The 27885-nt window shown below is 44.2% G+C and overlaps 1 protein-coding gene across 12 annotated transcripts; it reads right to left on the bottom strand.

The window, feature by feature from the left end:
* Positions 1-27885, bottom strand: LOC114872813 (proton channel OtopLc). 12 transcript variants are annotated; one of them, XM_029180444.2, is made up of 11 exons: positions 19575-20235; positions 19055-19142; positions 18739-18974; positions 18133-18278; positions 7551-7881; positions 6984-7092; positions 6758-6918; positions 6537-6693; positions 5985-6478; positions 5504-5831; positions 1-5248 (listed from the first exon to the last, which is right to left on the bottom strand). In XM_029180444.2, exons 2-11 carry the CDS (start codon positions 19077-19079, stop codon positions 4554-4556), a joined length of 2682 nt encoding a protein of 893 aa, XP_029036277.1. In that variant the 5' UTR covers positions 19080-19142; positions 19575-20235; the 3' UTR covers positions 1-4553. The 12 variants fall into 12 exon arrangements, with proteins under 12 accessions (XP_029036277.1, XP_046143447.1, XP_029036278.2 ...); XM_046287491.1 differs by lacking the exons at positions 19055-19142; positions 19575-20235 and adding an exon at positions 27797-27885; XM_029180445.2 differs by lacking the exons at positions 19055-19142; positions 19575-20235 and adding an exon at positions 26554-26707.

Here is a 27885-nt window from a genome sequence, read left to right as displayed (position 1 = left end):
CAATATAATCGTATATTGTTACAAATGACGGCGGCACAGAATGATGTACCGCCCCAACGGATTACAATGAAACGGCGTGTTAACGTTATACAATCAAAAAATGGGAATTGATGAATGAGCGAATTCATTTTTTTTTTTTTTTTTATTCTTCTTACGAGTGTTAACGGTCGTAATCGTCGCTACTCGACTTCAAAGAACAGCTTACACGACAACATGTAATTTGTAAAGTTTTAATATCCCTTTATTTCTCTCTTGTGAATCCTGCGTCTGTTCAAACCTCTTGTATACCACCAAAGTTCCATCATCCATTCGATCGCCATCCTTCGTATATTTATTGTGTCTCTGATAGAGTCGTGATTATGTCGTTTGTTGTGCGCGGTTTTGTTATTGTGTAATGTGTACAAACTGGTAATTATGCTCGAAGACATCGAAAACTCACTACGTAATGTTAAATGACGACGCGTCGCGGATTTGCTTTCACCTTATTCGTAGCCGAAAATCATTCCCGTGCTTTTATTCGCCGATTCGCGTGATTATTTTTCAATCAATTCAATCGCGAATCGATTTGCCCACGATTCGACGACGTGACATCGACGAAACTGAAATCGTTACACGGAAAAAATTGTCGATTTCTCGGCGCTTCTAATCAGTTCGGCAGAGCAAATCCGCGACTCACTTGGTTAGGCTTACGGCTACTATCGAGATACTGATGTACATATACAAGAACCATGATTCACCTGTTCTTTAGAACACGGCTAGAGTATACAAAGACGTTGTTTGCCGAATAAAAACATTGTCGTACACGCATCGTTCGTCAGTCTCTCGCGCAAGCACACGCACATCCACACGCGTTCTCGTTAAACATGGAAGGGTATTGGCTTCATGTACAGCACGTGGCTGCGATCATTGTACATACGAGGATAGAAAATCATCCCATGCATAATTGTACCATCATCGCAACCGCATCTTGTATCTTCTTTTCATTTATCTCGGAAATCGGCTGGGTTATTTGGTTCCCTCTTTGTATTTGCGCGTGCTTCGTTCTTCTCGCTTCCTTTTCATTTCGTTCTATCTTTGCTCGACATTTGTTGGTCCTGTATGGTGGCAGTGCCTTGTTGATTAATGTCCATTCTCTCTTGTTGTTCCCTGTTTAGGCTCCGTATCCAATTCCTCTCTTTTTCTATCTGGCACACGCTGATTCTCGGGCAGAGCGTTCGTGAAAAGATTCGATATTCGACCAAGCGAACGATTGCTTTGCCCTTTTTTTCTTTCCATCGAAATCAGCGGACGTTGGCGTACGATTACGGTTCTTCTGCTTATGGATTTTCTTTTCTTCGGTCGAAACGAGGGGGTTCCATGGCGAAGGAGCGCGAGTCGACGTCAAGTGCGGTGCGATAAGATTGAGAAATTGAATAGCTTAAAAAATCGAAAATTCCTTTACCATTCCGATAAATTATCAAATAAGATTGGTAAAGCGTTAAGTGTACGTTGAACGTTCGACGAATCACAAGCGCACCCCTTTTCGATCGCACCCCCTCGCGAAACAGAATTCACGAATGTAATTGCTTTTCGTTTCACAGACACTCTGCTGAACAATAATTTACTGTGCATCATTATTTACATGTTTGCACGCAGCACTTGGCTCGCAGTCGTGCACATCGAAGTCAATAAAAGATCTCCATAATCGCATTTTTATATATATATATCTATCTATATATATAATATATATATATATACTTCTTAATTTTTTTTGTCATATTTATATCGTGTTACTTTTTTTTTTTTTAATAATATCGTCTTGGGGTACAATTATGTATCAGGAGTATGCAAAAGTTTCAGTATTCCTTTTGCAAAATTGCTTTATTTTTATACCATATCGTTGGTTTATTAAAAGAGTAATAGAAGAGAAAAATTGTTGCGATCTTTATGAATGATAAAATTTCTCAAAAATGCAAAATGCTGAAAAAGGAACTGATACTTTTGCGTACACTTAATATAATTAATCTTTATGTATAATCACGTTCAGAAATTCCATTCTCTCGTTTCTTGCCTCTCACTCTCTCTCAATTATACGTTACGTCTAAGAATTAAAATATTTAGACTCGAATAGCTAGGTACGTAACCTCGACCGGGGTAAACTTCCGTGTATGGCGGTTGGATTATTTCCTTGGGTCCCACGGGGTTCCGTGGAGGGATTTCACAAAGTATAATCACTATATAAAACACGTTCCCTTGTTTCTTGTATGCTCAACGAATCTACGATGTACGATATCCATTAACACTTTCGCTGCTGGTTGAAATCTATACTGTTCCTCGTGTATCCCGTCGACAGACACACCAGGTGCGTCACCAGTAACGAAAGCGTTAAATTGCGAAAGAATTTGTTGCGTCTTTCTCGGTCGATGTTCGAGATAGCTTTTTTTTTTTTCTTCTTTTAAACTTAGCTAACCGACAATGGTAATAATAATCTTTCATGTGAGTGAATGGGGGTACGTGTGAATGAGCGTGAGTGTTAATGTGTGTGTATGAGAATCTCTACTTGTATACCAACTATAATTTCGTCATCTTTATAATCATTTTTATGCATCCATCTTAAAACAACGTCGTCTACGATATCTCGTTACTCTTTTTTAAATCCCTTAGCCTCGCGATTAAAATCTACATTCGTGGTTCGTCAATTGTCTCCTCTCCGCCGTTGGAACGAACATCCATCGATGGATATCTCGGATGTTCGATATCACCTCGAACGAAAAACGAAGGAAAAAAAAGAAGGAAAGACAAAGAAAGTACCTCTCTACTCTTTATACACACGATTATCGTCGCGGTATCGCAACACGATTCGTCATCCGTTCTCGTTTATACACGCGAATCAACTCGTCAGCGACTCGGATATTCTCAATATCGTATCATGAACGTCGAAAGGTTGTGTATCGATAAAAGATTCTAAAAAGTTAGAAACAATCTTTGTACTTTGCACGCAACGAGAATGAACGTCGGAATATACACATATTTGGCGCGTTTTCTCTCCCTTCGACCCTTCGACATTTTCGTTTCCGGGGGCGGCGAGTCGTTGTACAACCGCGTGCACCGATTTCTTTTTGGAATAATAGGAAAATGTAGAAGAAGACGATGTCGCAGGTTGGGCTGCAGAGTGTATTTCATTTATCGGTAAAGCTATTTAGTAGACACTTGTCTTAAATGCAGCAATAATCACAGTTAGATCAGAGGGGGTAAATTTTTAAATAGAGAATAAGCTGGTCTACGAATACGAGCGATGAGAGTTTACGTTCTCCTACAGTTCCCTTTCTAAGGGAGACGCGTCGTTGCACGCGACTGTACTCGCCGTAGAAAACCGTGTCCTGACTTTGCTTGAGTGCAATGCGAAACAATATTACCACCCTGTTCTTGCATCGAGTCTCTTGTCCTCCTTTCCTCTCCAAATTGCTACTCGTCTTACTTTTATCGCGAAAAAGAGATCACGGTTATTTCCATGTATAAAGCTATCGCGAATCACGCTAACGAAGTGGATACTCGTCTGCTAATGAGATGAAGAAGCTCTTCTTCTGTTTCGGAACGCTCGATTCGATGTGTCCGATTGATTTCTCGCGTTGGTCCAACGATCGAGAATGGTCGTGTTTGTCGAGTGTTCGTTTTTGGAGGGAGGCGGTCGAGAAATCGTCCCGACAAACTCGAAGAGCGAATCGATATTCAGCGATGTTCTCGATGCACGATGGGGCGAAGGTACAATGTATAACATTATAAAAGTAGAAAATTTGACGGCAGTTATATAGAGATCGTGAATGGTTGAGAAACGCGGTGAAACGAAATGGGCCCTGTTTCGTGTTCTCTTCTAGGTTTGACCATTTCTTTTTTTTTTCTTTTTGCATTTTTCTGCTTCGTTCTGTCGAACGAAATAATATTATTTCCATTTGTTTTCCCCTGATTCGTGCTATTTCATCTGGTGTTTACGACCAAGGAAACAACGTTTCAAGCCGCTCTGTCAAGCTAAGAGAACCGAGAAAAAAAAATATAACGCGCGTAAAAAAATAAAACGACGCTCGAGCGATCCTCCTCCGAGTCTCGACAACCCGGGAGGACGCGAAGAGCATCTACGCCTTGCATCGGCTTCACACTCTTATCCCTCGACTCGTCGTCGTTCGAGTTCCTCGACGAGGATCTTGTCGCATCTTTTTACACGCTCGATCCGTAAAGCGCGCGTCTTCGTTCAGAGATTTCTCAAAGAGGCTGCTCTGATTCCTTCAGCGATCCACGAACGTCCCAAGATATGTCCAATACCGAACAGCTTCGAGCTACGATTCGTCGAAGCTTGAAAGCTCCTCTTACCTGCTGCTATCCACCTGCTCCTTCTTCTTTTTCTCTTCAACGGGATCGATTCGAGTGACAAAGGTCGACCGTGCAGCCACAGGAATGTTCGAGTCGTCGAGAGGCGACCTCGGCCTCGTTTATTCTCTTCCCGCCAAAAATTCTTTCGTTTCTTGCCCGTAAACGACGATCACTCCGGGCTATTGATCCCGACGAACGGTCTCTTCCGTCTACTCGAGGCGCGCCTTGTAGCTGGTCTTCCAGATCTCCGCGAACGTGACCGCGCTGTGGAACCTGTGGAAGATGCACAGAGGCAGAGTGACCCTCTGCACGATGGCCCAAGCGAGGAAACCGTAGAAGTCCAGCTGAACTGGATTAGCCATCACTTTCTGGGACTCGAACGTGTAGATCACCCACATGGTCAGGTTGCAGATCAAAAGGAATGTGACCACCTGTCGTCCGGGCTTGCTACGATCGTGTTCCGGAAGATGAACCCTCCTACGAGACACGTCCGCGATGAAGAGCATCTGAAGGATCACCTGTGCGACCGACAGCAGGCCGGTCAGCATCACCAAAAGGTTTGGCTCGTGCGTAAACGCGGCCAACGAGCCGGCGATCACGCTGAACACAGCGTAGACGAAGAAACCGAAGCCTGACACGCGGAGCAGTATGTCGTTCAGGTCGCTTTGCTCTTCGGCTTTGAACTTCAAACTTTGGACACGGATGAAGCCGACGATTATGGCGACGATCGACAGCACCATCAGCACGCAATGCGACACGTCCGCCAGGTAAATCGCGATCAAACCGAAGTCCGGATGATGGATCAGCACGAAGAAGAGGATCAGGCAGATCAGAGAGCCAACCAGCAACAGCAGGCCGAAGAAGAGTCCTTTGCTCGCTCCTACACAGTCCACTCTTGTGTGACCTAATTTTGCGTTGAGACACGGTGCATTTTTAGTCGTCTTTCGATCAATGATTTTAATATTTTAGAAAGCTCAGCGTGAAGAAATAGAGAAAGATATTGTTAGTTGATTTTGGCTCCTCGAATAGCGAAAGACAATCGAAAAGATTTGACAGATATATTCCAGCCATTTACATTAACTGCGGTATTAAAAATGCTTCAAGAATCAGTTGATCAATGCAAAGGGCTAGAACATGCGCGCGATAAGCGAATAATTACCTGCGTGAGCCAAAGCGACAGCCCTTCGGGACAGCATAGCCTCGAGGCGGCGTTCCAAATCAGCTTCAACCTGATGGGGCCAACGTGGATGCCGCCCAATGTGCTTCCACATTACGTAAATCACCGCCGCACCGATCAGGCTGTATTCGATGATGAAGGGGAACAGATACGGCTCCGCATCCTGCACAATGGTTCCCATGATATTAACCCGACCACACGAATTGGATGCCATTTCTTCGTCCGTTAACGCCTCCGCGTAGATCCCGAAGTTTGGACTCCAGTATTCGCTGCTGTTCGTTTGGTTGTTCACGTCGAATATCTGGTGTATCTGTTGACGAAATCAAAGTGTCTTCCATTAAACATCAAACATCATGATGGACCAATGGTGAACTATTCAGGTTCGAATGTCAGTATATGGAAATGAAGCGGTACGGATTACTGTCAGAGCTAAAGCAATCCATTTAGCTCCACATACCATTACCTCTTCTTTGTTGTCGGCCTGCGGTGCGTCGAACAGTTCAATGAAGTAAGATGAGAACGTTGTCGAAGGCGTGGTGGTGGTGGTAGTAGTTGTGGTAGGTGGAGTGATGGTGGTGGTAATGGTAGTGGTACTGGGAGTGGTGCTCTGTTCGGTGGTAGTTTTCGGTGTCAGCGTTGTCAACAAAGTGGACAACGTGTTGGCGGTGGTGGTAGTTAGATTAGGCAAGGGTGCCGAGGTGGAGGTCGTCGTCGAGGTTAGAGGATTCCAATCGGTGGTAGTGGTGGTGGTGGGTATGGTGACAGCCCTAGCGATTGCCCTTGCCGTCGTTCTCATTACGCGACCAAACGAGGCGATCGTTGTGCTGGCGATCGACGAAGTAGCGGTCGACGATGTCCTCGTGGCGGTTAACGGCGCCTCTCGTAAAAGAGCTACGTCGCGAGGTGCCGTTCCCAAAATGGCACCAGCGTTTCTCATCGAGTGTTGTTTAATACTCTCTGAAATTATTCCAAACTTCATAATTCACCCTTTGCTTCTCTCATAAAACGAACTTACCAAGAATGCCAGCTTCCAACTGACCCATCTTTTGGTGATGCTTGGTGATTTCTTTGATGCTCTCCAACACGAGGGTGCGAATCCAAACGCAGAGATTGGTCGCGACCACGTGCATCAATCCGAAACGCGCGATCACTTTGAAGCGATGAATATTCAACTAGAGAGAAACGAATGACGATCAGTCCTTCCAATTCAAAGATTTCGATGGGTACAGTACCTACCCTCGAGTTCATGAAGATGAAGTACATCTGCATGAAGGTAAAGATCATTTGAAGAACTGGATTGACGCCCTGGAGGATCTGGTAGCACGGTGACGAAGGTGGTACCTCGAAGAACGTACCAAATTCCAAACCATTGTACACCATTGTTCCCAAACCGAATGCTACGAAGTTAATTAGAAATCCAGAGATATTTTCTTCTGAAATATCGTCGAATTATATCGCTCACCTATTGCTCCGATTCTAAGGAAGAAGCTTCCATGGCTCTGATCGTTCTGCGACGTCTTTCGTTTTCGCAAAGCCCGGGTGGCCACGCCAGCCTCGACATCAGCCGCGTCCTAAATCATTTTTTCTCTCTCAAATATACGGCGTAGTCGTTAATTTCGTCAAGCTGTTAGATTCGAACTAATTTCATAATTGCACCGAAAAGGCGAGCGAGCTTTAACGAGGACGAGAACTGCCGAGTTTCAGTTTTTCGAAGTGGATTCCACGTGATAATGAATGGACGAACCCGTAGCACGTGCCTCTTAAGTCAGCACCTAGAGTGCCTCTTTAAATCGCTCCATCGACTCGATATTCGTTCCACTGAACCGAAATACGCCTCATGGACAATCTACTTTTATCGTAAACTCGAAACTTGTTCGCGTCAACGCTATTTCTAACGTTGGATGAATCAGTCCTACTTGTTACAAAGCTTCACGCGGTCCAATAGTTGTTTGATTTATCAAAATCTTATTTCGTTGTTAGTTTGAGAAAATTGAAAAAAAAAAAAAAAGAAACTAGAACAGCTAATAACCTGGTACTCTTTCTTGCTCTTCGCCGCCTTCTGCTCTTTGTCCTTCTTATCTTTCTTCTTGTTCTTATCCTTGGGCTCTTTGGGTGGCTTAGGAGGTCTCGGTGGTGGTGGCGGCGAATCGCTGCCCCTCGCGCAGCACGCGCTCTCTTGCAATAGGAAGCAGAACACGTACAACAGGAACAAGATGCTAACCCCGTACAAATACGTGAAGAAACCCTCGTAATAGTATAGCGGCAGTTTGTGTGTGACCACTTCGCTAATCACGTAAGCGATGCACACCACCACCAATAGCTTCGCGTAAATGAAGCTCATGATAATGAACAGCGACGTCCTGAAACGAAAAATAAATGAAGTCGGTAAGAGTTGGGATTCAATCACAACCACTTTGGTCATTATTTTATTGTAGATTCCGTTGCTTATTATTCATACCTGGCGAAGGGATACATAAACATATATGTAGATGAATTTCAAATTCATTTTACCGTTTGATAGAAAATAGAAGAAGAAAATTTATTAAAACTTGTAAAATAAGCATGTAATGACGTCGAAATTGTTGTTTAAATGATGATGAGGAGAGAAGTGAGGTGGAACATGCATGATCGTCACGTTTTTTTAATTTATAAATTTCAAAGCATCAATTCCCAGTCGCGTTATCGCATAAATAATAGAAACCCGTTACTTCCGTCGTCTCACCGTGTTTTTCTTGTTAATTGTACCCTACTACCATGTCGTGGTACATCCCCTCTGACTCCGTTTACATTATTCTCCACAAACGGCACTATCTCCACCTCCATCGTAATGTTTCTACGTTTCACGTGAATTCTACAAGCTTCGATAACTTAAACCCTGTTTATGTGCACGAGTTTGAAAGCACGTTGAGCCCGGATTATTTGCGAACGTCGACTGGTGTGCTGGACATCGTGGCCGATTCGCTGGCATGCTATTTTCGATGTCGAACCGTCTTTCGACCACTAACTCGTTGATTTTTCACTCTTCCCTTTGCTTCTCTTCGTTTACCAGTTAATTTCGATTACGCACTCGTATCGTGCGTGTTTCAGACTCGATGTTCTAAGTTGAAGGGGATTGAAACACACAAAAGGGAGAGAAATCAATTTCACCGATCACTGAACTGTTCACAGAATATCACGTTTATAAATATTTCATCCTTGCAGCATCCGGTTCACTTCGGATATGAAAAACTGAATCTCTCGCGACAGAGCGCGTCCAAGTTTCTGAAACTTGTCGAGCTTCGAAGCGACGCTTTCAGGTTTCGAGTCAACTCTTCCCTCGTCCACCGTCGCTGTGTTCCTTCCTTTTTTTTTCCCTCTCGTTAAAGGTTAGGTCGTGGAATCGATAATTTGCGTGTACCCGAAGGGGAGAGCGTGTTTCTGGCCCGATCTCGTCGAGAATTAATCGCGCGCGAAACCGGATGCACGGCTCGGCTGCTGGCGGAAAGGAATACGACGCAGGCGCGTGAAGTTATGGTGGAAAAGCGAGAAAAGAGGAAAAAGTGTACATATTTCGAAATGCAGCCGTGTGTCGCTGTCGTGATTGCACACGGCGTCGCGACGTCTGCAACGGGGTATCAGGGACCTCGGTTACGTACGGTGCATCTTCGTGAAGAAGGGCTTAACCACCCTTTGTCGCGCTGCCATTTCAGGGGTTGGGGCGCAGACTTTATTGTGTTCCGCACGAGCCTGTACACTCGTGTCAGGCAGTTTTTTTTTTCTTTTTTCTTTTTGCTTCTCTTCGATGATTATCACGACGGATAAAGGATCGTGATATTTAACCGGGAAGTTCAATTTTCATCTCGCTCTGTTTCTTTCGCTCTAACCCTTTGATATTTTCTTGGGCAACATGTTTTTTTTTAATTTCTGAGGAGGCGAGCAAATTGCATCGCTATCGTAGATAGCTTTTTAAAAGTAGATACTCGATAAATTAACACTTTGATGATCAGTGTTACGTATTCGTAATGTCACGAAGCTTGAGATCATCAGAGTGTCAACACGATGATTAATCAAGTAGAAGTATCCGTATATAGCTCGACAAACTGTAATACAAATTAAATTTTTATCCTGTTTCAAATTTCTAGTGAAAGAAAAAGACAATGAAATATAATTTTGAACGTCCCCTGGAGCTAGCGCGAAAATTTCGCAAACTTTCTCCACGAAACCCCTATCTTTCGGTAGCCTGGAGCAAGATGGCAAACGAGACCAGGGGAAGCTGACCCCTGGCAACAAAGTTTTTCCAAGTTTTCGTAGCAATATGGGAGAAAAAAAAAGAAATGGAAAAAGAGTTTGGCGACCTTTTTTCCACTTGTGAAGGAGAAAAGCGGCGAGAAGTGGAAACAGGCTGGATATCAGTCTCCGAGCTGAGCCGGGCTGTGGCTCGGTCGATATTTTCCACCTACTTTCAGCCACTGGTCTTTCTCTCTGTACCTCACCCTCTCGACTCACCCTCGCCTCATCCGTGTCCTCTCCACGAATTTTCCTCTCCCCTTCGCGTTCAATCACAACCGTATTCTTTCCACCGGCCTTTTATATCCATGCCAGATCCTTTTCGCATTCTTCGGTCAGAGATGCATTGTTCTAACCGTTCGATTTAATATTCGAAGGGGTAAAAATCATGGTGATGGAAGTCGTCTGATTCTCGTTTCGAAAAACGAACGACTTCGTTAGACTAATGGAACATCTGTGACGTTCGTGTACTTCATCAATTTTTTTTTAATTATTCTAACGACGATCTATGTGATTTTTCAAGCCTTATTCGGAGTTACCCAAAGAAGGGTTAAAAATAACGTGACATTTATTTACACTTATACACATAAGTACTTTATCGTCGCTTCTATCACAACCACGTAAAAACACTTCGAAGCTTAAAGCATTTCGGTTACATTATTTTTGTTTTCCGTAGATGGTGGACGATTTTAGTTAACGTTTCGAGTAGCTGATGATTTTAGATTTCCGCTCGATGATCGCACGTATCGGCTTGCGAGCGTTTCGTGCTTGTACGGACGCTAGCGCGGATAGGTATGTGCAGTCACGTTCACGAAGCTCGTAACACTGTCTTGTTTCAGCGTCTAGACCGACGAAGGTTCCCTTTCAGTTCGTGTTAATGCAATTGCGACTGTGTAATTCGAGAAGGTATTGCTGCGGCCGTGCGGCCGTGTACTCAGCACCGTATCACCGTCACGCTTTACCGCTCGATCGATATTAATAAATTAATATCTTATTAATCACGGAGATTTTGTTCCCATAAGAATACCGTGTACGTTATCGAACTAAAGACAATTACTTAGAAACCATAGGAAATATACCTACCGAGGCTTCCTCGAAACTCGTAATTTTCATTTTTTTTTCAAACAAGTTGATCATCGATCATTCGCAGTCAGTCGAGCCAGAAACTTTCGGACCCACGCGTATCTACTTTTACATTGCACGAGAAAAGGTGTCGTCATTTTCCAGGGTTAATGCTCGTCGGCTTATCTGAGCTCGATATATCGAAGATAAAACCACACCATACCGTCCCTCGAAATATGTTCGCGCTCCACTTCCTCCATTCCTTCTACAGAATGATTTCCATTCGTTCGTGGCCGCAACCTCGGTCGGTTGATTGCTTGTCGCAGACCTGGGGTAGTAGGTGGTCTATGTACGTGCGAGAGTGCATAAACTCGGGATCGTGTATATATAATGCACACTAGACGCTTGCAAGAAGACGCTTCGTAGGCAACAGCATCGCGACGCCTAACGAAGCGCGTCGCAAATAGACACGCAGACGGAAGGCTACCCACTTCTCGTCATTTCGAGTCGAACGCACCGAGTGTCGCGTAATGAGTACTGCCACTGTAGGAAATGATTCTACGTAGGAAAAAAAGCACAAGTGAGAAATGTCCAATAATTTGTTATCTACTTGTGAAGTCTGGCTTTCGATAGAGTCGCAAGAAATGCAATTTATTCTAAACAGAATAGAAATTGTTCCATGTATTATCCGAGGAAACGTTCAGAATGTTAGACGTAGGACGTTCGTATCCGGATGTTGCTTCCTGTCATGAAAGACATCCGTGGACATTGCGTCCCAGTATTCGCCAATACATTATCGACATTCCAGAACGGATAGCTATTCGAACGATCCGGAGAGTACGGATGCTTTCGCCGACAAGCTGAACGAATATAAATCATCGTGAGATCGTATTCGAGCTTAGACGAGATATAAAGTCGACCTAAATTGTTCCTCGGTTCGTGTTTATAATTTTAGCTTTCCCTAATTGCAAGTGAAACAAACGTCCCGACGAGTAGAAGAAACAATTGAAAGTTGACGGGTCGGATTTCCAGCTCGAGCCGCTAAATAATTAACCATTCGTTAGCACGGGAATTACGTAGTTCCGGTCAAGTGGGTTCTTGACCTAGTCCCGTTTCCTTCGGTGTAATTGCGTCGTGGAAAAGCGTAACGTTCAGCTAATTGCTTGCAATACTGTACACCGCGGACGTTTATGCACTATGGATGATCCTCTCGGCTGCCTTTCTAATGCTTCTTTATATTATAAGCATTTCTGTGCTGGTTAAGAATCAAAGAAGGAGGTCGAGAACCTCGAGGTGATCGCGATCAGCCATTAACATAATTATTATGAATTCTTTAACGTCTTACGTTCGATGACAAAGTCCGATTCCCAAAGCGGTGTTTCGCAAAAAATAAACGCTTCCCTCGCAAAGTGTCGTGGACAGGTGAAATCAGGACAGTTTGCGAGGTAACTACAAAAGCGATGATAACGCGTCGTACATGATTGTTATGAGCTGAAGAGCAAAAGAAAAGATAAAGAAATAAGAAGTCCTTGGTTCTTTCCCATCGGTTTCTCATCTAATTCTCTACAACCGCGCTTACTTTTTCGCTGGGGTAGAACGCACGTTCTTCAGCTCCATCTCTTTGTTAGCCGCATTGTTCTTCTCCGCGTTGTCCTGCGCGTTCTGCGACGAGTTCTGAGGATTCAGGGGTCTGGTCACCGGAAGAGTCGCCGTGTTGTCCGCTGCGGCTGCCTCCACCTCCACGGTGGCGACCTTGCAATCACCACCACCCACCATCGCGGATTCCTTCTCCCTTCGTTACGGGCCCTAACGATCGGCAAAAGATACGGCTGGAAAATACGCTCACCGAATAATAGCGCCACTTCCCGTACGCGAACCGAACGCGAGTGCTCGATCGAACCTCGATTAAAACACGACCGCCATTTTGGCGAACGTATGTAGCAGCCTTACAGTCTCACGGAGAAATTTTCAAACTTGTTTTATTAGAAAATTTAGCGATCATCGTGTCAAGTTGGCTCAATTTTATAAGGAAACCGATCATAGGTGATTCCTTTCGCTATTCGATGTTGAAATTTGATCAGCCTCGCTGTATGTTAAGAAAATTTGAATCAGAGCGGATCGATCAGGGATGAAACTGGGGATGGAGGAGCAACGCTCGAGACGACTAGCACGGAGGACGGTTTCAGAGACACCATTTCCGAAAAGGAGGGCAGCAGGCGCGAGTCAAAAACTCTCTCCCCGAATTGTTGCTGTCTGTTTATTCGATTCCACGGATCACGCCTGCGCGTACCTTCCTCCGCTTTTTTCCTAACGAACATCGAAACGTACCACCTCCTACTCTCATCTCGCGTAACGAAACGCGATCGGATGAATGATCGATGCTTTTAATGAAATTCCTTTGATCATCTCTACAAAAAAGCACAACAGGAGCAAAGAATCTCTCAAGATTCGATCCGGAAATAAATTTCCAATCCAAGTTTTTAAGGATTGTTTTCTGTCACTGGTTCCAGAAAAGAATGCTCTTCGATGCACAGTCAGTTGGTCTCGTTCGAACGGTAGAAAAAAGGTGAGATAAAATGCGAAGCTGAAATTTCAGCGAATCGAACCCGTGCACGATGATCAAACGCGAGAAAACGCAACGAAGGTTATCCCGAAGCTTTACTTCGGAAAGAATGAGTCGAGACGAGAAGAGGAACGGTAACGGTCCACCCCAAAGGTTTTCTCTCAGTCTCTGATCCCGCGCACTTGGTCGAACGAGCTAATTGGAAAATCCTGTGCACACGACCGAACCTAAGGATCGAGCACTCTCGCTTCGATGACTGATGACGACGACGAGAGAGCACGGCACGATGGATGGCTACGATGAACCAGCCGAGTGCAATATACACCCCGACGAACGTCGAACGAGCTGACGGAGCAACGTAACTAAACGACGCGACCAAGGAAGCTCACCTGCTGGAGAGCTGGTTGCCTGAAGGTTCTCGCGGTGACTGCACCCAGGCTTCGGTGGAAAAGGGTGTGAAGCGGAGAGACGGAGAAGGGATGAAGGACGGAAGAGTCGAGCAGAGAAAGAGGATGCTGTTGATAAAGGAGAGGGGGACAGACAGACGAGACCAGACGAGATGTGTGAGAGAGAGAGAGAAAAGGGAGAATTACGTTGGGGTGTATGTAGAATGCGAAGAGAGGGAGAGAGACACCGAAAGGGATGTTAGTCGTCTACCTTACGGTGGTCACCGTAAGCACCAACGACGAGGGTTAACTTTCGAGAGGAGATAGAACAGAGCAAGAGACGGACAGTGGTCGAGCGAGATGGACTATGTTATCGGAGCACGATGAAATGGGGGTAGAATCACGATCGCCGCCCCCAGCATCCCGGAGACTGAGGCTGGGCCGGGAGGTCTCTTCCCGGGCAACGGCAGCTTCTTGCACAAGCGCACTGCCAGCCGCGGCTATACACTCCCCTTCAAAAGTCATACGACATTTTCTCATTCTGATGATCTTCGATTTCACAGGGTGTCCCATGACACGGGGCACTTATTTCAGGAAACGATAAAAAGAAGAAGAAGTTTCAAATACGTGTATTGCACGAGGAGATCCTATCGCGTGATCCGCTCGTTCCTTGAATTTTCACTTGCGAAGTCACTTAAAGTTCTCTGTGCACACAATACCTATTGTCTACGCTGAAGCGCTGTATCGTAGAGTTAAAGAGCAACTTCAAACAACACCGCGAAGTATTGACAAAATAGTAAGATCAATGAGGAGATGTCTACAGATATACCTTCAAACGCAAGATAGATATTTTGAGCATCTTTTGTGAAGGTAATTGGTATATATTTATACGAAGCTTTCTTATTATTTTTAATTATCGAATCAATTCTTGAATTGGGTTCCATGTATCATGTGACATCCTGTACAATGGAAGTGTTACGAAAGGGTCAGATTTAACCCCGTGAAAGTTAAACTTATAGCTTCTATAATCCGAACAAGATTTTTAGTAGGTGCTCTATGAATTTTGTAAGGGAGTGTAACTCGCTCTAGACGGCTGTCCCTTTCTCGCTTCCGGCACCCCTTTTTCTCTTCAATATCCTCCGTCTCCTTCTCGCGATCTTTCCCTATACGGCGTGGCGTCTTTTTCATCCCTCTGGTTTGCGTTCTCCTACGACATTTTCCCTCCACTTCGGCTGTGGTCGTGGAGAATCCTCCACCATGATTCCTCTCCGCTGGGCTACCTCGGCTCGGGACACCCTTTGTTCCATTGGAATCTCTCGCGTCTCGTCATGAATTTTTTCTGCTCGTACTTTCCATGTCCTCGTTTTCCTTCGCTTTTCTCTCCCCGCCTGTCCCTCTTTTATTCTTTTTATTTTCCTGCTAACCCACGGGAAAGTGGCGTTGCTTTTCTTGCTTCACAGGCGTTATTCTTCGATGGTTCGTTGATCGTTGGACCAGGAGTCGCGCGAATATAATCCGTGCTTTCCTTTTCAACTGTCTTTCGCGAACGTCTGTGCCTACCGTTCCTCGTGATCCCGGTCACTGGGTTTCGCGGAGTACTTTCGAAAACTTTGCCAGACTCTTTCACCCTTTCGGAGAAATGATTTCTCTTCGGTACGCGGTGCAATTGATGTTCCTTTACGTTTTCGAGCACCGATTCAGTGATCTGCTTTCCAATGAGGAACGGTGAATAAATCAATTCAGGTAACAACGTCCTCTTTCCCATTTATAGCTCACGATCGCAGGGGTATTTAAATATCCTTTCAGATCTATTCTAAGCGTTCCCGGACATCGTGGATGTTGAAGACACGATATCGATACATTTAACAGCCGCCTTTGTGCGTGGGCGAGCAGTTACTGTCTACGCTTGGCAAGAATCGCTGAAGCACCCTTTTGCGCTATCCTCCTCCTGTATCGTCTCGAGGGAGGCCCGTCTTTTGTCTATGACGGTTTCTTTATGCTAAACGCGTGCGCTATCGCGAATTCACTCTGCTACCGTTCAGAGATCAATCCTCCTCGAAAATACGAGCGTCGATGACCGAGTGGAGCTATTAGGTTGTTGTACATCAAAGTCTTAACACGATCTCATGACGTAAAGATTTTCGATACTTGAAGTTGACTCCGATGGTTAAGTATATGTATTTTGACACATTTCTCAAGAGCCCATTTTTTTCTTTTTTTCTTTTCACATCGACCCGGATGTTTTACTTTCCGAAGGCATCGGTAGTCGTAGCCTCTTGTTTCGGTAAGTGTTGAATTCTAGGAGAAAATGGAACGGAGAAGGCTTCTCGCGAGAGTATTCCCTGGAAGTTGGAGTGTTGCGCGCACATTCGGCTACGTTCCCACGGGAGGATATCCGGAACGGCTAGAGGTAGGAGTAGCCTGGCCTGGGCCACGGTGGGGTGTAAAGGTGGGGAAAGGGGTGTGCGATATGCTCTGTGGTTCTGCGACCCACTGACCCGCTCGATAACGCTAGCACCGAGGTCAGTAACCTTACCCTACCACAAAATTCTCTATCCTACGATTCTTTTCGAACCGACTTGACTGGAATCGACCTCTGATTACGATTGCGATCGAAGGATTACCTTTCATCCACCTCAAAGGAACACAATGTTGCAATCTTTCTTCTACACTCATTTTTTCATGCTTCAGAAATATTCGTTTACAGAGTCAGCATATTTTAAATAGATAATTTTGTTTTAGATCAAAATTACCATTGCAATTATCTATCCAAGTAGCCTTTGATGAATTTTTCATAGAAGCTCATAGTTAATGACACAAACGACGCCAGTTACGGATCGATCTCGAGTCACGTATGCTAATGGACTTGTAGGCCTGTTTTTCCGATTCCCGAGGTCGCTGACCGTTTGGCAGCTCGATTTGATCGAAACTCTTGGCAAACATCTCGCCAAATCCTCGATGCCAAATCTTCGATCATCCTCTTCAACGTTTTTTTATTTTTATTTTTTTTATTTTCCACATTTATCTCGGCAAAGTTTTAGGTACGTTCGATAGGATAACATATTGGTAGCGAAGAGTCTTCGGGTACAAGATCGACCTCGATGGTTGTGGTAATCCTGTACAAAACGATCGCGTGAGAACTATCGCGATGCAAAGTTGTGTCACGCGATACCAGAGGGAAACGATTCTTTTTTCTCTTTTTCTCTCTCTCTCTCTCTCTTTCTTTCTCGATAGGAGACCTTTCGTTCAGGGGTGGAAGACCGCAGAAGATCGCTGAGACGAGTAGCCAACTAGTTAGCGATCGCGTTCCCTGCGATGATTCGAATCGGGTCACCGATACTACACCGTGTGCAATACCGGTGTACCCTAGACATTTTTCTGCGTGTTGTAATATCGCGTTGCAACGATTGCAACAGAGACCAGACTCACGCACACCGAGTATTGATTTCGAGTCTCGTTGGCAGTGCTGCCACGATTCCGCGTCTCTAGAACTAAACCCTGGACGAGGGCCCTGGGGTTAAAACTAGTCAAATCGTGTCTAAAAGGTCAATAAATTGCTTCTTATAAATGTCATTCAAAAAATCATATGTATTTGTCTTTAAAAAAAAATTTGGGGGAGGGGGAGGATTCCAATGATATTTCACGATCATTCAATAATATTTTTCTTCGAGCAGTGACGATCCTTTTAAAAGGAATTCGAGCAACGTCAACTAGTTTTTCATCCACGTGTGCTCGTCGTCGTAAGCTTACCTTCTTTGGACGTACTGCTTCGAACACGGCATTCACCTTTAACATATTTGCCATTCAAGCTTTAATTTCCCGTTTCGTTTTCCTTTGATACAGTCGTAGACGTCTACAGTCCTATGCTAAGTACGTCGATTGCCTGATGGTTGACGTGGTCTTAAAGTAAGCACGGTAGTTGCAGTCGAGTTGGTTATTATCAGTGTTAGTTAAAAGAGTAGCAGAGAAGATCGGTAGTCCGACGATAACGGAAGCTCTCGAATCTCCATGTGGCTATGATTTAATCCATTGCCTTTGCAAGATGTTACGCGACTCGAGTGTGAATTATTTTTAACTTTCTGAAAAACGTGTCGTCTGTAATATTTTATTTCGCAGGTCGACGCGTGAGCGGACGAGAAAAACAACGAGGAACGCATTTATGCAAACCGCGTAGCATTCGCAGCCGATTAGAGGCGTGTAATAAAAGCAATTAGACGACAGCGGCGAAGAATCCTTCGCGGATCGTCGACAAACAATCGCGACGAAAAAAGACCCTCGTAAAGACCGTCCTCGTAGCGAGGATCTTAAGAATGTACTCGTAAGAATGTACTCACTTTGCGTTCTTTGGCTGTGTGCCAGGGTTGGCCGGAGCGGAGTGCGTAGGGGTGAGACAAAGGGGTGGATTGTTGGCGTTCTGCGGTACCAGGGGTTGTTTCGCGTGTGCCGGCGACGTGTGCGATCCGTAGCCATCCGAATTCAGCTAGAAGCGATAAATCAGAATGGTAAAAATAGTGATTCAAAGTGATTACCAGCCTGGAAATAATTCTAGGTAACAATTACTTGCAGCTCTCGATTCTGAAAGTAAAGTTTGTTGGTAATATTCCGCTCTAGATGATTCGATCGATTAGAGAGGTCAATTCTTTCCCTTCTTACGTAAGCTTGCCTTAACTTGGAAACTTTCAACAGAGATATAGTTAAGCGGTAAGAGTTCTTCGCGAACGAAACTTTGAAGAATCATTTGTAAAATGTTCTCTGCCAACTTCGATAAAACTTTTTACAATATCTTAAGTGGTAACTCGAGTTCAGCAATTTTATTACATTTCGATCTTCGTTATTAATGCAAACACGTACTAATAGTATCCTATTGTATTGTAAATGTAAGTCTCGTAGTCAAAGGCGTTAATTAGCAAAGCGATTTGACGAAGGTCTTCGAATAGTACCTTGACCACTGTGCCGATCAACGAATCTGGCGGCATTTCCGGTGGTTCCGGTATTACTCCGGGGTTCGCGTGGGTTGGGTGATCGTTGTGCTGATTGGCCTCCTTCACCGGAGTGCCGTCGAGTCTCTCCATGTCCATGCTATCGGTAGGTGTCATGTTCGAGAGCAGGAGCTCCTTCATCTCTTGGAGATACGGATACCGCTGCGTTCCTTCGGAGCTGTGTTTCTTTGGTCGATCTGCAACACCAGATATCGCGTATATGTAAAAGAAAGAGAAGAAAAATTTGAGAATTTTTTCATAGATAAAGTGTACACACATGTAATTTTAATGAGGGTCGCCATCAAGGGCAGATTCGTTGATTTTATCCCAAATATTTCTTTGGTCGACGTGTACTTAATTTATAACTGGATAAAAGAAAAAAAGATTGATCATTTTTTCTTAAAAATTATATAACACTTCAAGAATAAGAAAAGAGCAGTACATTCTATTTAAAAAAAAAAAAAAATAAGCGCTATAAGCGACTATTGTTCGACATTAGTGGCGAAAAGTTTAAAATCCTAACTAAACTATTACCTACACTTGATTCTATATTCTGAATAACTAGGTCAGTCAATCGCAAAACAGAGACCAAGTCTCCAAAGAACACTTTGACGGTCACAAACTGGATTAAACTCATAATTTTATCAATAGGATTACGTTCGAGAACTTCTACCAAAATGATCAAACTGCTATAAAATTGATGCAATAAACCACTGTAACTGTTAGAACAATCAATATCTTACAAGATCAGCAATAACTTCGTAGTTCACAAGTTTAACCTTCAACCTTGAACTTACTTGACATTACGGTGTCCATCGCTAGCTGGACGTCTACGAATCAAGCGAATCGATCGATCGCGATCGAGGCAGCCACTGCAGACAGACCGATCGATCGAATCGAACGGATCAAAGCGTAAACGCGATCGAACGGACACTGGTTCAAGGTGGAAGTCTCATCCTCGTCGAGTCGCTCTCTCCCCATAGACGAGATCGCCAAACATGGCAGTCTGCGATCGGCGATCGTGCGATCCGCTAGTCACGCGCATTCATCTTTCCGCGTGGACACGCTTCGAGGAACTCGACGAGCACGAGACGGGAAAGCGAATGAGACTTATCCGTCGAGGTTTGTTCCGAGTTCTTTTTACGGTGACTATCCTGGCGCTTTGTATCGAATAGATGAAGAGGAAATGACCCATTAGCGCGGAACACTCTGACGATCCTAAATCTTTTCGAATCCAGACGATTCAAAGATTCGATGTCGACAAATTTTATTCCCGTTAATTAACATTGCATTTGTAGAAAACGGAGCGTGAAAAAAAGAAATGAACAGAGACCCAGTTAATCGTGCGATAGCAAAGGTAATCGATACCTTTCCGCGAAAATAAGATTACTGAGAAATTCGATTCGCGAATCACAACCGTCACGGTAAATCGCACAACAAGTGTAGTTCTTACATAAACACTCGTTGCTCCCGACGTTAATTAGCCGCGCTGCATCGTCGACCGACCTATTTATTCTCGCTCTGCGTTCGAGAATCAATAGCTTTTCACCGGGAAACCGTTCCATTTTCCATAACGCGGTGACTCGTACACCGAGGGAAAATGAAAAATTTATCGCTGACCCATATTTCACTCCTCTACTTTCCACCCTCTTTAATTCATTTTAATTCGTTTTAATTTTTTCGCTCTCTCGATTAAACGTTCTTCAATTCCATCCACTTCAACTTCTTCAGGCTGTGCTCGGTCGTTAAATTCAACAGGAACGAATTAATTATCGAATCTAATAAAAAGAACAGGGTAGTATCGATCATAAACAAAGTCGACGCGCCACGAATGCTCATTATGTATTCTATATTTATACAGTGCAACGGTTTCAACCACGTTTTCACAGGGAATTTATTGATTATCGAACGATGTATCTGGTAAAGTTAACGGAAGCGGTTATTTATAATAACCAGGGAGCCGATGACACCGACACGGATAATAAATAAACTGGTAAAATAAATTCTCGCTTATACGTAGTTTCATTCCGTCCCTTTTCAAAGTATTTTTTTCCGTTCTGATATCGCTTTAGATTGAATGAATTATTATTTCTAGTTGAATGTACACGACGAAGGCTGGTCGTGCATTTGTAAAGAGGCGTCGTGTCGTTAACGAGAAAATCGAGCGAGGTTGCTCGTCGAAAGGAATTGTGGATCGCGAGGCTGGTGTTCGTCAAATGTGCCACGTGTAAATGTTTACCAGCTGTCGCAGACTCGGAATAAATTATGCCTTCTGGTGTGCATTTTAACGTCCCTTCGTAGAAACACGCAGCTAACATCGGACGATTTTATCATAGATATTTGAGGTTGGAAAAGCCTGCATTTCGTTTGAACCCTCCTTCGACGATCCCCTAAACTCTCCCCTCCGGAGTACTAGTAGTCACTCGAATGAGAACAGGAGCAGAAGATGGATTAACCCCTTGCCTTACAGCCGGCCGAGTGGCACTCGTGTCACAGATTAAAGTTTCAACGCCACCACCAAAATACTAAAAATTTTAATTAAAATGTAAAAGTTAGGTCGTCGAAGATTTTCAGCTAAAAGAATACGGGGTTAAAAAGGTAAGGGTGAAGTTACACTGACCTAGCCAGATAATCGCGAGTCATCTCGACGAAAAGACGAGCGGGAAGGAAGTAGTAGTGACGGTAGGGTGGCAAGGACCGACCGTAACGTAAATACGCGAGAAGCATCTCGAGAAAGAGGGACAAAAGAGGCTCCGAGGGAGCGACGAAAGAAGAATAGAAAGGAGGTGAGTCACGGAGGGTCACTCTTGTTCAACAGACGGAATCGTATAAGACGAAGAAAGACAAAAGGGGTATACGAGGGAATAAAACCGTTCAACGACAGTCGATTCTTTGGAGGAAAGATTTGAAGGGTGGCGTGACTGGTGGTGAGTGCTCGCTGACGAATCGTGCAAAGGGGAATTCAACAAGTGCAGTAGTGGTTGAACGTAGTAATTGAGCCGGTCGGTGAGGAAGAATGGATGAAACCAGCGCGAGGATACGCGTTTCGGTTTCGAAACACCCCTATGGATTACGTTGCGAAAGTATCGCCGAGCTGTGAACGGTGGACATTTAGTGATAGAGGGTGAGTCACGAAAGAAAGTGTTTTTTTTTTTAAGTAATAAATTAGAAACTGAGTGGATAATGGATATTTTCACCATGGCGGTCAACGTGTTAATAGGTTGAATGTCCCAGTGAAAAGAACCATGTACAGTCTCGATCAATCTTGGATCGTTCACCAACGACCTCGTTCAATTAATCATCGAACTAAACGATTCAATAGCGATTGATCGAGATCGAAGGAACAAAGATTACAGTGTTGATACGAAAATTAATCCTAAATTCCTTGAGTTTACCTGTGTGCGAGAAAGGTTGATTCAGGATTCTAACGCGAAGCCGCCGGCAAATAGTTTGTTCCGCCATAACTGACCTATCGGAACGCGGGTCGGGATGAGGCCGCGGCGTCGCGGTGCCCGTTGTGAGCTCACGTTCCATTCGTTCTCTGTCGAGACGCGGTCGCGACTCGTTCTGCTTCTGTACGCCTTCTATTCTCGCGCATCGCCAAACGGCTATATATTTAGAAATCCGCGCGGTTCCGCTTCAGCGGTGGCGGGTGCGTTCCACGCTTTAAATCACGATCCTTCCTCTTCGTCTCGATCACTGTACGTTGTTCCTATTTCCCTTTCTCCTTCTTTTATTTACTCGCCCATTATCCTTCGTCTATCTTTCTTCCCTGTCGGATTCCGCACGCGGTATCGTCCGTGTCCGTCTATTCACGTGTCGCGCGTTACGAAAACGGACGGACGTACGGACACGTGTGCGCACGTGTGCCAGCCCGGCAAACGTAGAATTATTTCTGCCTTTTGCCACGAGACCCCTACCTGCCTCTGCCCACGCTACCTTCTGCTTGCCCCTTCTCTCTACCTCGAGCTTCGAACGACGCTTGCTCGCGAGTCAGCCCCACGACGGCGTCGACGCCGATGCCGCTCTGCTCTTGCCGCCGACGCCACCACCACCGCCAACACCACCATCGATCCAAACCCTCCCGCTGCTAATGGAACCGGTATAGGGAACTTAATTTACTCCCCTGTCGCTTTTCAACCCCTCGCGATGGATATCACAGTATGTGCTGTTACCCTCTCTCCCTTACCCTCCTCTTTTGTTTCTCGCGACAATCATTGTACTCGTTACCTTCGTTCGACACCGAAATTCGCCAAATCTGTCTTCATCGCCCCCCTTTTTTTTCTATTCCCTTTCTTTCATTACACGGCTTCGTGGATAGGTGGATCGATATAGGGGTTCCCCTGGATCCCCGGAGTCCCTCTACTTCTTCTTTTTCAATTCATTTTTTATCGGACATTTCTTGTTATATTGCACCGATATCGCAACGATATCGCAACGATATTGCAATTTTAGATTCGTAATTATAATTTTCTGGGAAATAGTATTATCGGTTCAGTTCCGATTCGAACTTTATTTCCGCGCGATCGTTTCCACGAATCGCACGTATACTATCACCGGCGGTCGGAAATTAACGAGCATCCTTTGATAGCTCGAGGGCAAACGCGGTTCGTTCAATTCTCCAGCTCCTCGTTCCCGAGGATCGGCAAAGTCCCCGCAGGCCACGTGAACGATTTAATCGCAAGTCCGCACGACGCGACGCGGAGATGCATCGAGCACGGATCAAAGATTTCCAAATGCGTCCCGGGATGGAGTTCCCTCCGGTCGCCTTTTCATTCGCTATTTCGGTCACCGAGCGTGCTTTCTTCGGATTCGCTGCAGCAGGAAGCTGTAATGCACTCGGCGTGTACAGGTCTGCAGGCTTGAAGAAGTCGACTTATCGATCGAGAACTCGGAGCTAATAGATTGTCGATTGTGAAGCGGCCATCGAGACACTATTGTCGACTGTCGATCCGCGTTATTGTACTCCCGATGCAATTCTCGAATCGTCGCCAATTACCGTATTATCGATCCGCTAAAGAATTCCATCAAATCATTAATATCGACGTCTAATTAATTTTCTCTTTCTTCCATATTTACCCTTTTCTCTCTTCGTTCTATCTTAGAATTAGCATTTGAAATGTTTCCAGAAGCACTCGAAACGAATCTCGAGATCCCTGGTTTATTAATATTCTTCCGTGTTCCCGTTTCGCCGAGACTTCTTTAAATGTTTTGTTCGAACTGAAGAGTTTTCCGCTGTCGAGCTTTCTCATTTGATTTTCCGCGTTTCATCCAGAGAGCGGGCTCGCGTGGATGGTTTCGAACCGGAGGACACAGATCGAAGATCATTGTCCCGGAATAAGCTGCTCTTCGGGTTTGAAAGCGACGGATAAAGGATGGTTTTCTTCGCGAACCTCTTTCCAACCGGAAACGTGGAATTTGTTACGAGTTGATGAGCTTCAAAGCTTGCGGATTCTTTTATTTTCTGTTGCGACGTTTTCGCGGTGACATGCTCCCGTGAACTTTGCATAATCGTATCATTAGTAAGAGAAAAGAATAAATGTAGTTTAAAATGTGTCAGTAATTTTACATGTAACAATACTTGAAATATTAAATTCGAATTTTATACATTTTTTCCACAGCATTTTCTACCGAATGGCTAACCCAGTTTCGCTGGTGCGTTTCATTTAAACTTAAATCACGTCCATTCCACGTTTTTGCGACGACGATTCATTTAAATTTCCACCGTGAGACGGTAACGATTCACGAGTGAAAGTTCGTTGTTGAATCCCTTGCGACGCGGCCGTCACAACCGGCGAAGCGTGCAGCGCGCTATTATCGCTCGTCGAGGGGAACAAAATGGATATGTAATTAAAAATGAAGCGCACCCTCCTGTACGATCGAGCCAGCAAGGGAAGCCTTTTCCGACTACGTTTGTCAATTCCATCTTTTATATTTTCTCGCGTTTCAATACCATAGTAAGATAATATTTTCATCGAGAATCGAAAAATATCAAAACATCGTACTCTACTAATATTGTTATTCACCCTCGTGTCGGTTCATATTTTTCAAGAATGAAAAACACTTCAACTTGTTTGCGAAAAAAAAATCTACCCGGATCCAATTGCTATGGTAAATATTATGTATTGTGAAACGGCGTGCCACGCTTGGAAGGGTTCAGCACGCGGCGTCACAACAACAAACGGAACCGGAAGCGGCAACGGATCGATTCGAAGCGGCCGGCCGGTCGTGAACCTCGAAAAAGCAGCACGCCGAGGTGCTGCCCGCCACGAAACACGGCCAGACTGCATGGCGACCACCTGTGAGCTTCGTACCGGCGCCGGCGTCGCGACGCCCACGTAACGTCCATCGACCCATCCGCGCGCGACCCTCTTATGTGTCGCTTTCCCAACGCTTGGAAATACGATACAGATCGTCGATCTACATTCCCGACAATGGGAATCTTGCTCAAAGATAAGAGAGATAATTAAAAAGATGATCACTGAAAATGATACTCTCTTTTTAATTATTTCAATTTTTTAGCCGAGAAACTTGAATACTCGTATTCTTGTCTTTCTTATATCTCATGCAGACAAGGATGCCACTGTAGTTCAATCAATTATTCAAGCCAATTTAATCAAGATCGTATCAGTTCCCCATACAGTATTGATTCATATTTTTATCATTCTCAGCATAAGAACACATTTCCTCGTTTTTGTCGGACCAAATACTCCTATCTGTTCGACAAAACGTTTTTTACAAAAGCACAAGCATGATTCAGGATGCATTAAATTAAACCACAAAATAAAGAGTAAGGCATGCGGTTGTTAATTAATAATACAAAATCTAATTTAATTATTATTTTATTTAAAAAGAAATATTAAAAATATTAACGTCCAACCGCGGACATTGGTATCCTTTGACAAAGTTCGAATATTGTAACAGGCGGTATCGCGGTAGGAACATAATAATCGCAGCAATTACGATGATTACAAGCGCTATTGTTCCCCTCGTCCGATATTATCCGCTTTCCATGCTCGTCGCTGTTTTCAGCCGGTCTCACGAGCCGGTGAATGCGCGCTCCGTTTGAAAAACGAGAAAAATAGCAGGAGAGAGGGGAAAGTTTGAAGAAAAACTAGGTCGCTGGGATAGCGCGTTGAAATCACGGGAACAACGCGTAGAATTCTGCCTGGTTCGCTCGATATTTCCTCGAGAATCAGCCGTTTAGAGAAGTTACGAGAATGCGGTGGTGGAGAACCAAGCTGGTTGAAACCGGAGAGGATATTCGATCGGATGCAACCTCGTTGAAAGAGTAAAAATCTTGTTGCGATGCTTCTCTTTATTACGTGTGGTTTATACAGAGTGTCCCGAAACGATTCTGTACCATGGAAATAATAAATTCTGCCATTTGTACCATTTTACAATTTAAGGATTCGTTTTTATATACATAAGTAACTGAGAAATAGGGGGGCTGATTTCTGGTCTGATCAATTTAAGACTCTAACTACTGACGGATCGACGGTACCATGGAAAATCTATTATTTTCATGGTGTGTAATTATTTTGAGACGACCTGTACACATCATTAGTGTTGCACCTAGCACGACAACCACGAGGCGAAATGTGCTTTCACCAGAAGCGACGCGATTCAGGAACAATGATGAGAGAAATCAGTCAACGAAGGAATTAACTTAAATATTCATGGACACGATGGTCATTAGCGAATAATTCAATATAGCGACTAATTCTAGGTATAGTAAAAATTTTCAAATTGATCACGAAGATTAATTTTTCTTACCTCCATAACGAATATCAATCTTCATTCTCCGAAAAATAAAAATAAAATCCACATGTTTGCTCGAGCCAAGCCATTCGTTCTGACTTAGAGTCACCGATGGTTTTTAAAAATTTTTTCCATACAAAAATTCAATTATTTTTCGGTTTGTCACTCAACTCTCGCGTCACGAAGTAGTGAAAAAAAAGCTCGCTGTCTGGCTTCGCAGACAACTGTCCTCTCGAAACGAGATCTCGTAATTATCAGCCGCGTAGCGAGGCACTCGCGTCACGATTGGCGGTTCGCACACGAATAATCATGGTTATACGATGGGCGTCCGATGCCTCGTACCTTTCTCTTCGCGAATCCTGCCTTCCCCTCGGCACTTTCGTCCCTTCTCGTTTCTCGCGTCGACCAAATTTTGTTCCACCGGTAGACTGCATGATATTCGATCGCAAATTTTTTACTTTGTTTAAAAAAACTATCGAATTTCGTTTGCGATTGCGAGTTTTCCGTGTTGTTTTTCAAATCTATCGAATTTCACCTCTGATTGCTGTACGATTCCCCGCGTTGCTTTTTGAACCTATCGAATTTCCCACGTAATTGCTACGCGTTTTTTGACTAAAAAACGAACGAATTAGTTTTTTCCTCTTTGTTTCTAAAAATCAACATTCGGTTAAAGCGATTCCTCGTCAATACCGAGCGATGTTTTCGTTCGTAACAGGAATCACATAGAATTTCCAGTGTGGAAATTCGTCAACTCAGAAATCCCTCTCTTTTGGTGGCTTTAATCTCGAACATCGCGGGAGCCTGCTTTTGCGCGACTTTCTTTGATGTTCGCTTAGGAAACACTGACAACGAGTACTTCGCCATGTGAATTCTTTGTCGAAATATCAAGGAAATATAAAAGTTGACGTCGAATAGTTACGATTAACTTATTGTGATCGAAAGCAATGTTACTATACGACTCTGATATGAAACTCGTTAACTCACACGTGATCTAACTATTTATAAACAGGCCATAACAAAAGAACCATGCCAATACAATTGATTCTTGAATAATTTAGGGACTGGCCACGTGCTTATTTTGAATCATTTCATTTAACTTATTTTAATATTTTTCCTTTTTTACATTGACATATTTAACATAAAAATAAGATCTCCAATTATTATAGATCATCAAAATTATCAGTGTTCCTAATTTCCGCGCCCTTGAGGAATCAATTGTATTTACAAATAATCGAAATGCCATTGAAGGTGCACTTACTTCCATAGAACGCCATGGGTCGAATCCGTCGACCGACGGTCCGGGCCAAATGTTCACCGTCTAACCCCCGGGAGCGATCCCTTCTTCAA

Source organism: Osmia bicornis, chromosome 1, assembly GCF_907164935.1.
Source record: "Osmia bicornis bicornis chromosome 1, iOsmBic2.1, whole genome shotgun sequence".
Classification (NCBI taxonomy): domain Eukaryota; kingdom Metazoa; phylum Arthropoda; class Insecta; order Hymenoptera; family Megachilidae; genus Osmia; species Osmia bicornis.
The sequence above is the reverse complement of the archived record's forward strand: the minus strand, read 5'-3'. Positions and strand labels throughout refer to the sequence as shown.